This window comes from Somniosus microcephalus, chromosome 1 (genome assembly GCF_052327205.1).
Source record: "Somniosus microcephalus isolate GS21.2 chromosome 1, FLI_Smic_1.0, whole genome shotgun sequence".
Taxonomy (NCBI): domain Eukaryota; kingdom Metazoa; phylum Chordata; class Chondrichthyes; order Squaliformes; family Somniosidae; genus Somniosus; species Somniosus microcephalus.
Genome location: NC_140987.1, coordinates 170250687 through 170264052, shown reverse-complemented (window position 1 = coordinate 170264052; position 13366 = coordinate 170250687). Strand labels below are relative to the sequence as shown.

At 42.2% G+C, this 13366-nt stretch overlaps 1 protein-coding gene across 2 annotated transcripts in view; it reads left to right on the top strand.

The window, feature by feature from the left end:
* Window positions 1–13366, top strand: part of wdr36 (WD repeat domain 36) — a 163939-nt gene that overhangs the window by 122087 nt on the left and 28486 nt on the right. For both annotated transcript variants that reach the window (XM_085987389.1, XM_085987381.1), the window contains exons 16-21: window positions 1080–1159; window positions 2921–3028; window positions 10216–10313; window positions 10611–10756; window positions 11236–11355; window positions 12622–12703. In XM_085987389.1, the coding sequence (XP_085843515.1) occupies window positions 1080–1159; window positions 2921–3028; window positions 10216–10313; window positions 10611–10756; window positions 11236–11355; window positions 12622–12703 (634 nt within the window). The remainder of the gene's footprint in view (window positions 1–1079; window positions 1160–2920; window positions 3029–10215; window positions 10314–10610; window positions 10757–11235; window positions 11356–12621; window positions 12704–13366) is intronic.

The window sequence follows — 13366 nt, the reverse complement described above, 5'->3', positions numbered from 1 at the left end:
CTGTTCCCTCCGTGACACCCTGGTTCACTCTTCAAATGCCTTCCTACACAAGCGCAGGAGATAATACCTGCCCTTTCACCTCCTTTTCCACCGTCCAGCGCACCAAACACTCCTTCCTGGTGAATCAGCAATTTACTTATACTTGTTCCAACTTGGTATACTGTATTCGCTGCTCACGATACGGTCTTCTCTACATTGGGAGATGAATCGTAGATTGGGTAATCGCTTTGCTGAACGTCTCCGTTCAGTCCGCAAGCGTGATCCTGAGCTTCTGGTCACTTGCCACTTTAGTTCTCCGTCTCATTTCTGTTCTGTCCTCTGCCTTCTACACTGTTCCAATGAAGCTCAACGCAAGCTTGAGGAACAGCACCTCATCTTTCTATTGGGCATTTTACAACCTTCTGGACTTAACCTTGAGTTTAACAGCTTCAGTTCTTAACCACCGCTCCCATTTTCTCAGACAGCAGGTGCTGCTAAAGAACGGTTGGCTGCACCAGAGCCACTGGGAGTGGAGGAGGTGTGGGCTTGTGCTTAGGGTGGGGATTCCCTATCGATACACGGCCAGCGGGGTGGTCTACATGCCTAGGGCTCTACCTACCTTTCCCCGCCACATTCCCGGGAGCCTTCTCCTCTTTGGCAGATTTTCCATGCTTCCCTCCCCCTCTGCTATTCTGTTGTAACCATTTACACCTCTGGGGCCCTTTTTTTTTTACTTGTCCCATTACCACCCCTTTTTGCCTTGCACCATCATCATCCCTTTTGTCATTGAATCACTCCTGCCTTCACCCTATCCTTTCCCCCTGCCCCCTTTATCCCTGATGCTGTACCTGCTTAAAAACTGTTAAATCTCTAACTTGTTCTAGTTCTGATGACAGGTCATCGACCTGAAAAGTTTAACTCTGTTTCTCTCTCCACAGACGCTGCCTGATCTGCTAAGTGTTTTCCAGCATTTTCTGGTTGATTTCACAAATTATAGCTCTATTTGAAATTAATAATGCTGCTTTACAGAAGTTAGACTAAAGACAATGAAACACTAACTCTTGAATACAACTCTATATCCTATACAATTTTTTTTGAAGGCCTTTAGTCCAGATGGTCGTTGGTTAATTACTGCTTCAATGGACTGTACCATTAGGACCTGGGATCTCCCATCAGGGTGGTAAGTTGAAATAAAATGTGTCACGCTAATAATATTGGAAGAAAGTTCTGTTGCTACTTTATGCTGTTGTACTTAAAAACTTTTAATCAGAACATACAACTTTAAATAGTGAAAGGCATTTTTAGTAAACTAGCAGATCTCCCATGGAGATGTTCATTGATGAGGCCTTGAAGTAAAGACTTTAAGGGTAAGGAAGGCATTAAAAGACAGAAAATACAATTTATTGGTTAAATTTAATATTATTGTGACCTATGTAAATGTTTAAAACCTTATTTTGGACATCAAAGTTCAATTACTGAGGGGTTTTTTTAAAGGAATTTTGAGTCATTTGAACAAACCATGACAAACAACTATTTACATTGGAAATTCCTATTATAAATATTTGTAGTGGTAATTTCAGTGTTAAATAGTGACAGAGGTGTGACCAAAAATTGTGGCAACAGAAGGTAAGGCTTGTGGTCAGTAAGTATGTGTGCATCTACAAGATTGTTAATGTTTATGTCAAAATTTACAATAGAAACTACCTATGTAAGCATTTATAACAGATAAACCCTTCCTAACCTTGTGAACATTTATAATGGGGAAAAACCTATGTAAACATATCAACATTTCATAATCCAGATACCATGTGTAAACCGGAATTATATTTTTTAAATGAACAAAGCTTCTAATTATTATTACCTGTGTTTTGGCGATTGTTAGATAAGATGAGCATTTTTATTACTGAGAGAGACACAGCAAAAGATAGCGACTGATGGTGGCGAGACAGAGATACACTACCAGGGACCAAGCCCCTGTAAAGCGAAACTCCATTTCATTAACTCACTACTGCTAAATACCAGCATCTATCTCCAACTTATAGCATTTTGTATCTCATCCTTTCTGCATTCTCAGTTTAACTGGTAAGGGATGCTGCTGTGTTGTCTGTGTATCGGACATTAATTTCTGCATGAGTCAGAACTTTATATGGCAAAGCAAAAGCCTTTCTTTTCAGTTCCCCCAGAAACTTTTGGGCATCAGGCTCTGATTCCATTCCTGGCTGCGTATTCGTGTTGAACCTGATGGTGTGCAACCTCAGTACTTTGTTCAGCCCCAAGTTGAGTTAAAACCCCACATCTGATTTATTGGAAAGATAGTCTACTTCCACCTCTGCAACAATAGCAGACTCACCTCTGCCACCATTGAAACTATCATCCGCACCTTCCTGAGTTCAAGATTCTCTGTTACCTGGCCATCAGCCTGCATAAATTCCAAATAATGCAGAACTTTGCTGCTTGCTTCATGCCCCGTACTAAGTTGTCACCCTTGTCCTTACTGGCCACCATTGACTCACCATACCCCAATTCATCTGCTTTATTAGCCTCCTAATTTTCAAATCTCTCCATGACTTTGCGCCACCTTACCGCTGCAATCCTGCACTCTATCGTTCGACTACTACTGTCTTCTCACCCGCCCCCACCCCACCATCATCGGTGTCAGAGCCTTTGGGTACATGTCCGTGCGCCATAGAGTTCTCTTCGCCCACCTTGTCACTTCTCCCCCCTCTTCAAAAACCTCCTCAAAAGCTACGTCTTTGATGGTGACTTCAATAACCTCTCTCAATTCCTGCTCTGTATCCTCCAAGTCTTCTGTAAAGCACCTCGGGACATTTGTGTGGAAGTAGTTGTAAATGTTTAGAATTAAATTAAATGATATTTTCAAAGTTTGAATTTGAAATCCTGTTTTTATTTTCACTATTTCTCTTTCTCTCTCTCTCCACAGCTTAATAGACTGCTTTTTGCTTGATTCAGCAGCTGTCAGTATTACCATGTCCTCCACTGGAGACTTTCTGGCTTCTGCTCATGTAGATGACTTGGGAATTTACCTCTGGTATGTGCAGTTTTTACAGAACAAAAATATTGTATTCTTCATTTGTTAATGTGTCTGAAAATAGATTTGGAAAAACACAAGTGAAATGTTTCACTTTTTTCAGTGATTATTGACTATTTTAGTTAATCATTTGTTCAGCAGTTACATTAGAGACTACATGTATTATTTTTAATGTTGTAAAGTACTTTCTGAATTCAAAGACCCAATTAGCTACCTGCATTGTGCCACTGTACAAAGGTCTAGTTGTAATTACTAAGAGAAATGACTGCTACCAGTATAAAAAGAAAAGAAAGACTTGCATTTATATCGCCCCTTTCACGACCACTGGACGTCCCAAAGCGCTTTACAGCCAATGAAGTACTTTTGGAAGTGTAGTCACTGTTTTAATGTAGGCAACACAGCAGCCAATTTGTGAACAGCAATGTGTTAATGACCAGATAATCTTTTTTTAGTGATGTTGATTCAGGAATAAATATTGGCCAGGACACCAGGGATAATTCCCCTGCTCTCCTTCGAAATAGTGCCATGGGATCTTTTAAGTCCACCTGAGAGAGCAGATGGGGCCTCGGTTTAATGTCTCATCCAAAAGACGGCACCTCTGACAATGCCGCACTCCCTCAGTACAAGATTTTTGTGCTCAAGTCTCTGGAGTGGGACTTGAAGCCACAACCTTCTGACTCAGGCGAGGGTGCTACCAACTTGAGCCATGGCTGACACCGTGGCTCAAAGGTAATGGCAAATACAATAATGTTATCAAATCTTATAAGAGATATCAGAAACCAAATGAATTGTACAAAATACTGACTTTACAACAGCAACTTTCATTTATAGAGCGCCTTTAACATAGTAAAATGACCCAAGGTGCTTCACAGGAGTGTTAAACAAAATTTGACACGTAAAAACATAGCAGATAGGAGCAGGAGTAGGCCATTCGGCCCCTCGAGCCTGTTCCGCCATTTAATGAGATCATGGCTGATCATCCAAATTCAGCACCCTGTCCCTGCTTTCTCCCCATATCCCTTGATCCCTTTAGCCTTAAGAAATATATCTAACTCCTTCTTGAATATATTTAATAAGTTGGCCTCAACTGCCTTCTGTGGTAGAGAATTCCACAGGTTCACCACTCTCTGGGTGAAGAAATTCCTCCTCATCTCAGTCCTAAATGGCTTACCCCTTATCCTTAGACTGTGATCCCTGGTTCTTGACTGCCCCATCATCGAGAACATCCTTCCTGCATGTAGTCTGTCTAGTCCTGTTAGAATTTTATAAGTTTCAATGAGATCCCCTCTCATTCTTCTAAACTCTAGCGAATATAAGCCTAATCGACCCAATCTCTCCTCATACGTCATTCCTGCCATCCCAGGTACAGGAAACTTTGTTATATCCGGCACCGATGGGAGCGAGCTGTTGCCGATCTATCAAAACTGCCGGACATACAAAGTTAATGTTGAAGCATACGGAGGTTTTCATCTCCGTATCTGACAACAAACACTGTTGCTTAGCAACAGCTTGTAAACAGTCAGCCCATACCTTGGAAGCGTCTCTAGCTTAGCAACAGCTTCAGAGAGACTTTCCAGAGCCCGACTGTTGAAAACAAAGCCACAAGAAGAAAAAAAAACCTAACAAAACGGCTCCTGATTTCTGCCAGTAGATCGAGGTTTCCGGACATACAACCTCCGGATAAACCAAAGTTTCCTGTATCAGTCTGGTGAATCTTCGCTGAACATCCTTCCTCAGATAAGGCGATCAAACTGCACACCATACTCAAGGTGTGGTCTCACCAAGGCCCTGTACAACTGCAGCAAGAGGTCCTTGCTCCTGTACTCGAATCCTCTCGCTATGAAGGCCAACATACCATTTGCCTTCTTAACCGCCTGCTGCACCTGCATGCTTACTTTCAGCGACTGGTGCACAAGGACATCCAGGTCTCGTTGCACTTCCCCTTTTCCCAATCTATTGCTGTTCAGATAATAATCTGCCTTCCTGTTTTTGCCACCAAAGTGGATAACCTCGCATTTATCCACATTATACTGCATCTGCCATATCACCCAACCTGTCTAAATCATACTGGAGTTTCTCTGCATCCTCCTCACAGCACACACGCCCACCTAGCTTGGTGTCGTCTGCAAACTTGGAGATATTACATCTCGTTCCCTCGTCTAGATCATTAATATTGAGATATTAGGACGGGTGACAGGTGAACACCTCAAATTTTCAGTTGATCAGAGACAGCCAGCATGGATTTGTGAAAGGTAGGTCATACCTGACAAACCTGATTGAATGGATGTTATTTATATGGACTTCCAGAAGGTATTTGATAAAGTCCCACATAAGGGACTGTTATCTAAGGTAGAAGCCCACAGAGTTGAGGGCAAATTATTGACCTGGTTAGGAAATTGGCTGAGCGGCAGGAGATGAGAGTAGTGATAATGGGCGGGTACTGTAATTGGCAGGATGTGACTAATGGTGTCCCGCAGGGATCTGTCTGTGTTGGGGCCTCAACAATTCACTATTTATTAACTGCTTAGATGATGGCATAGAATGTCATATATCCAAATTTGCCGATGACACAAAGATAGGTGACATTGTAGGCAGTGTAGATGAAAGCATAAAATTACAAGGGGATATCGATAGATTAAGTGAATGGGCAAAACTGTGGCAAATGGATTTCAATGTAAGCAAATGTGAGGTCATCCACTTTGGACCTAAAAAGGATAGAACAGGGTACTTTCTAAATGGTAAAAAGCTAAAAACAGTGGATGTCCAAAGAGACTTGGGGGTTCAGGTACATAGATCATTAAAATGTCATGAACAGGTACAGAAAATAATCAAAAAGGCTAATGGGATGCTAGCCTTTATATCTAGAGGACTAGAATACAAGTGGGTAGAAGATATGCTGCAGCTATACAAAACCCTGGTTAGACCAGACCAGGAGTACTGTGAGCAGTTCTGGGCACCAGACCTTAGGGAGGCTATATTGACCTTGGAGGGAGTGCAGCGTAAGTTTACCAGAATGATACCCGGACTTCAAGGGTTAAGTTACATGGAGAGATTACACAAATTAGGGTTGTATGCCCTAGAATTTAGACGGTTGAGGGGTGATCTGATCGAAGTTTTCAAGATAATAAGGGGAACAGGTAGGGTAGATAGAGAGAGACTATTTCCACTGGTTGGGGATTCTAGGACATGGGGGCATAGTCTAAAAATTAGAGCCAGACCGTTCGGGAATGAAATTAGGAAACACTTCTACACAAAAAGGGTGGTAGATGCTTGGAACTCTTTTCCGCCAACTGCAATTGATGCTAGATCAATTGTTAATTTTACATCGGAGACGGATAGCTTTTTGCTAACCAAAGGTATTAAGGGATATGGGCCAAAGACAGGTATATGGAATTAGATCGCAGATCAGCCATGATCTCATCGAATGACGGCGCAGGCTTGAGGGGCTGAATGGCCTATGTTCCTAAAAACTTGGTTGAAGAGAGAGGTTTTAAGGAAAAGAGAGGTTGAGATGCGGAGAAGCTTAGGGAGGGAATTTCGGAGCATAGGGTTTAGGCAGCTGAAGGCACGGCCACCAGAGTTGGAGCTATTAAAATCGGGAATGTGCAAGAGGTCAGAATTAGAGGAGCGCAGATATCTGAGGGTTGTGGGGCTGGAGGAGGTTACAAAGATGGGGAGGGGTGAGGCCATGGAGGGATTTGAAAATAAAGATGAGAATTTTAAAATTGAGGCATTGCCTGACCAGAATCCAGTGTAGGCCAGCGAGCATAGTGGTGATGGGTGAACGGGTTTGGTGAGAGTTAGGATACGGGCACCAGAGTTTTGGATGAGCTCAAGTTTATGGAGGGTGGAAGATGGGAGACCGACCAGGAGAGCGTTGGAATAGTCACATCTAGAGGCGACAAAGGCTTTCAGCAGCAGATGAGCTGAGGTGGGGCGGAGTCGGGGGATGTTAGGGAGGTGGAAATGGGCGGTCTTGGTGATGGAATCGATATGTGGTCGGATCCTCGTCTCGGTCAAATACAACACCAAGGATGCGAACGGTCTAGTTCAGCTGCAGACAGTTGCCTGGGAGACTGATGGAGTTGGTGGCTATGGAACAGCGTTTATGGCGGAAACCAAAGACAATGGCTTCAGTCTTGCCAATATTTAGTTGAGAATTTCTGCTCATCCAGTCAGACAAGCAGTGTGACAAATTCGAGACAGTGGAGGAGCTGAGAAAGAGGTGATGGTGAGGTAGAGCTAGGTGTCATCAGCGTACATGTGGAACCTGACATCGTGTTTTCGGATGATGTCGCCAATGGGCAGCATGTAGATGAGAAATAGGAGAGGGGCCAAGGATAGATCATTGGGGCACTCCAGAGGTAACTGAGCAGGAAGAGAACGATTGCAGGTGATTCTCTGGCTACGACTAGATAGCTAAGAATGGAGCCAGGTGAGTGCAGACCCACCCAGACGTAGGAGAAGCGTTGGAGGAGGATGGTGTGGTCAACAGTGTTCCCCGAAATTTTATTTGGGTGGGTGGGGGGGGGGGGGGGAGGAGAGGGAGGGGAGAGGGGAAAGAGAGATGCGCAACCCCTTTAACGGGCTGCGTGGCCCATTCAAAGGTCCGTGCATGCACATTTTTGTCAATTTAAAAGCTGGCTCACCGGTTGCGCAGGACCCATGGAGCGCTGCGCAGCTTAAAGGGAACATTCGTGGTCAACTGTGACAAAAGGCTGCAGACAGGTCGAGAAGGAGGGATGGTTTACGACGGTCACAGTCACATAGGGTGTCATTTGTGACTTTTTTTAAGGCCTTGACATCAATGTTCCCTCTTTTTTGGTCTGTGCGGCCCCTTCAAAATTACACACATTAGCTTTTTTTCCTATTTAAAAGCCAGCTCACCAGCTGCGTGGGACCTGCAGAGCGCTGTGTGGGAACATTGCTTGATATCCTTCTTAAAGTTTGTTGCCCAGAATTGGACACACCGGCTCAGAATTTACGGTCAGCAGTGAACATAACATAAGAAATAGGAGCAGGAGTAGGCCAATCGGCCGTCCAGGAGATCACTGTCCCTATATTTTCTACAGTACTTACCATCTGTAAAAGGTGATCTCCACCCCAGCCAGGAACAGGAATAGAACCATCTCCTGAAATCTAACACATAATTAGAACACAAGAAGTAGGAGCAGAACCAGGCTACACGGCCCCTGGGCCCACTCCCATTACCCACAGAGCCATGACCGTTCCGAACATAGACTCATGTCCAATTTCCTGCCCGTGCCCTGTAACCCCTAATTCCCTTTACTTCTAAGAGCTGATGTGATGTCAACAAGCTGTCCTAGCAGCCAATCAAAATGCAGAATTCTGACACAGCGAGCAGGGAAGTGGGTAAGCTCTTAAAATTTAACTTTTTAAAAATGTTAGAGCAACACAAAGATTGGGGCTCTCACATGGGGAAAAGGCAAACCTGAATTAAAGATGAACAAACTTCTGTTAAAAAAAATTATTTAAAAAAAGTTTCATTTTATTTTTTATTAAATTGGATAAATTTGTCACTGCACAAAATTAAAATTAAATTTTTTTAGGGCCATAACCTTTGTTTAGCAGTCAATATGCTATTAAACCCCCCAGTTACACCTAATCTCTTTGGGTCTAACTTTTAGTGGGGAATTTAACGGCATAATTACTGCAGAAGAGCCGAAGCATTCATTCCCCTGATTTGAAAGCTTACACTGATTCCTGGGTTGGGGTGGGGGCAACGCACAGCAGTGAATGTCAGACCGCAACTTCAGGATTTCTGTGTTAGGCTGCGCATGCACTAAATCCTGAAGTTGGGAGTCAGTTTCAATGGCGAAATGACGGCTAACACTGCCAGTTCGCTGTCATCAGGACCACAAATTCTGGGCCAATATTCTAGCTGGGACCTAACCAGTGAGAGAGTTTACCATAACTTCCTTGCTTTTGTGCTCTATGCCTCTATTTATAAAGTCAAGGATTCCATATGTTTTTTAACAGCCTTCTCAAATTGTCCTGCCACCTTCAAAGATTTGTGTATGTGAACCCTGAGGTCTCTCTGTTCCTGCACCCACTTTAAAATTGTACAGTTTAATTTATATTGCCTCCTAATTTTTCCTTCAAAATGCCTCGCTTCACATTTCCCTGTGTCTGCCCATTTCATCAGTCTGTCTGTCCTCTTAAAGTCTGCTACTATCCTCCTCACTGTTTACTACATTTCCAGGCTGTCATCTGCAAACTTTAAAAATATGTTTGTGCTTCTTAAATGTTATGCATAGTTTGGTAAAGTTCTGTTAATGTCCATGCATAGCAGATTTCAAATGCCGACGACTATAAATATAGTGCTGGTTAATTTTATATACCATTTAATGTATTGCATTGGAAATCTAGGCACATTTATTCATTTGTGGCAAGCACAAGGGGGTGATACTCAAGTGTTTGTTCTTTACTCCCTCATTCTTCATTTCACTGAGGTTGCAACCAATAGGAATTGAACAAGACTATTCGTGGATTAAGCCAGTAATGAAGTGCAATAGGAGAATTGTCAATTATTTCTCACCTTCTACCTTGAACTATTTAGATGATGAAGTAACAATTTTGTTTTTAGACTTTTCACCGAGGGAATGATGCATTATCAAAGGTGACATCTTTCAGATAAGATGTTTTACGAAGCCCTTATCTGCCTGTTCAGATGGGTGTTAAAGATTCCATGGCAGTATTCAAGGTAAAGCAGGGAAATTCTGCCATTGTCCTGGCCAGCACTTGTACCTCAATCAACACCTCCAAAGTCTGATTAACTGGTTATTTATCTCATTGCTGTCTGTAAGAGTTTGCTGTGTACAAATTGGCTTCCATGTTTGGCTACAAAACAGCAGTGCCCACGCTTCAAAAGCAATTCATTGGCTGTGAAGCATTTTGGGACGTCCTGAGGATATGAAAGACAGTATATAAATGCAGGTTCTTTCTTTTTATAAAAGCACAACTGCACATAATCATAAGTGAGTAGAAACTGTAAGAGTCATAAATCAATGGGCTGTCAATGAATTTGAATTAGGAAAATGTATATTTCCTTTCAAAAAATAAATAAATGCAAGTGTTTGGATGGGTTGACCATGAAATGCATGCCAACAATTATGGTAATTGGGATGAACAGCAAATCCTGAAAAGTCCTTTTCTCTTTTGTTTAGGTCCAACAACACGCTGTATAATATTATTTCCCTTCGGCCGCTTCCTGCTGATTATCAACCTTCTGTTATAATGCTTCCTGGAATGTGCCGACAACAAGGTTTTTTTTTAACTGAATTTTCCAGAAATTGCATTTAATTTTTAGTTTTTCAGGCTGCTTAATATTGTGTATATGATGCTACCTCTCATGATTAAAACCACATATATATAAAAAATTCTAATGTTGATTATTTGGCTTTCTTGAGTTCTCTTTAAACAGAACATGTAATTTTTGTGCAAGTTTAATTACAAGCCCAATTTTTCATAAACTTAACAGAAAGCATTTAGGTTATTACAGCTTGTTGGCATTTAACGTTTTTAACATTTTTAAATAATGTGGAAACCACTTTTGTTTTAGAGCTGGAGACTTCAGAGAATGATGAGGAAGTAGAAGGTCAGATGATAGAATATATTTCGTCTGAACAGCTCGGAGAGCAGTTGGTGACGCTCTCTTTGCTTCCAGAATCACGCTGGAAAAATCTCCTCAACCTCGATGTTATCAAGGTAGCAAATAGTTAATGTACTTTTTAATCTAAATTTTCTTGAATGAATATTTTTAAGCTGTTATTTATAGTGGTGTTACATGAAAATAACACGTGCTGTAGAAAAAAAGTCAAATCAGTTGTCATTACCCTGCCTTCTGTGCACATATATTGCTTTGTACGCATATTCCACTGATGGTTTACAATATGTGGTCTTGTTCATAGTTTAAATGTTGGAAATTGCTTACTACCTAAATTTCAGTTAAATGTTTACTTTATTTTTGAATGTTTGTCTAATAACTTTATAATAAGCCATACTTTCATTATCCATACGTTATTTGAGAAGTCAGGGATAATTTTAATTGGTTAGAAAGATGTTATATCAAACTAAAGGTACCATCATATATTTTAGTGAAACTTCTCTTGGTGACCATTTTAAAATCATACTTTGTACACTCTTGTGTTCTGATCATTCATCTGTTTTGTTTGGCTGATCTACAGAAAAGGAACAAACCCAAGGAACCACCTAAAGTGCCCAAATCTGTTCCCTTCTTCATTCCAACTGTTCCTGGCCTTGTGCCTCACTTTGCTGCTGCAGAAAAACAAACTGCTGAGGACCAGGTAGGAGGGAAACCAATAGTGTCTGATTTATGCTAAAAGCTTGTGTTTGAGCCTTTTGCAAGTTTTTGAAATTTATGCTCTCTTATGCATTTTGGTTTTCTTGGTTTGAAAATGTTACAGGTGTGGAAGAGATGGCAGACACAAAATTATGAAGAGGCACTTAAAATCTGTTGCTTAAGAATATACACTCAGTTGGTTCTGGCATCATTAGATCCGTCTTACTTCCATCATAACAAAAGGAAAACAAGATTTCTCCTTTAGAAATTGCAGCAAAAATGTAATTTATTTGGATTGATGAAGATAATATAGACATTGAATTTATCTGATGCAGTATGATGGAGGATTGTTAAGAATTAATGTAATCTGGAGTATGACATTCTCTACATAGATTCAGAAATTAATAAGTATCGGGACCATTGTGGCATGTTGGGGGAGAAATTGAGTATAGCCCCGTTTGGGGCGCTAACCTCGCCAGGGAGCTAAAAGTAGCACCCCGGAAACATTCGCGCCCCTGCACTGGAAATTGGTCGTTTGCGCCCCAAAGGGAAGCGCAGCGCTACTGGAGGCGCCCCGCATCCCTCTTGGGGCGCTGCGAGTGAATATCGTGGTGCAATGTGCCGCAGCGTGTATTGCAGGCCTTCCTCCCCTTCTTAAAGGGGAGGGGCCTTGTGCAGCGCGATCTGGGGCCCAGCTGGGCCCCCGAGGATCGGGAGTGCAGGCAAAAGAGCCTGGCACCGAAGAGAAGTGCCGGGCTCTTGGAGCGCAGCCTGCACTCCGCGAGGGGGGGGGTTTAGGAGGCCGGGGACGGGAGTGCTGGCAGGCGGCCAACAACAAAAATGGCCGCCCCGCACTGCGCCTTTAATTTGCGCTTCCCCAGCCACAGGTGGTAAATCGGGGCGCTGCCGAATATCGCGGCCGGGGCGCTGCGCACACCGATGACTTCATCTGCAGCGGTGCAGCGCTAACGGTTAGCGCCACCACTAACGTCCCGCGGAATTTAGCGGGAGGCGTGGGCAGTGCCGCACCCGGGCGCTAGTTGGCTTGCGCCCTCTTAAGGCGCTAATGGGTGGCGCAACCAACTGAATTTCTCCCCCGTTGTGTTCTAAATCTTATTTCCAAGACTTAAAAATAAATTCAGGATATTTTCTACATTTGAATTCAGTTCTATAATATTGCAAAATATAGGTGCAAAGGAAGTTCTGAAATCGGAGTAAAGGATGCTGAAATGTTCTTCAATTCAACTAAAAATTTTTATCCTATCCTCAGTCCAAAGTGGTAAACCTGGGCACATTGGCACAAAAAACCGAATTGTACATGCAACTGGAGTGTGCTCTAAACACCAGTAATTGTAAGTAGCTTGTAGACAGTGTTTTTTCTTAAATTGAGTGTGCTCGGTATCCCTTTTATTGATAAAAAAATATTATCAATATTCTACACTTCTGCTAACATTGGCCTATGTCATGTAAGAATAGGAAGTTAGTGGTCTTCACCAAATCAACATGAAACAGTCAGGTTCTTATGAGTGCCATCTTATTTTTTCCAAAGTTGTGAGCACATATAGCAATCTTATTAAAAACATGAGATCTCTGCTTCTTTGCTAAGTTATTCAGTTCTGCCGACTTGGCTCTCTGTACATTATGTTGTGACTGTGAAAATGACCTATTCTCTGACTTCTGCCTATGTTATCCACGAAAAAGCTATTGGAAGGGTCATGGGAGTTGTGCAGGAATCCATTTTCCACAGCTTTTCTTTCCTGCCTGGGAAAGTTCCTTGCATCTGCTACAAATGACCTAGCTAGGATTGTGTACTTGTGATATAGGGGATCATATGACTTTTATACTGTGACTGATTTGTTAAGAGCTAAACCTTGCACTACTATACAGATATTTAATGTAGATAAAAATAAAGATGCAGCGCATATTGTTGTTCTTAGATTCTCTATATATCGTGGGAATAAAGCCTAGCTTGATTGGTTCTGGATAAAGCATGTGTTTAGCATTCATATGAAAAT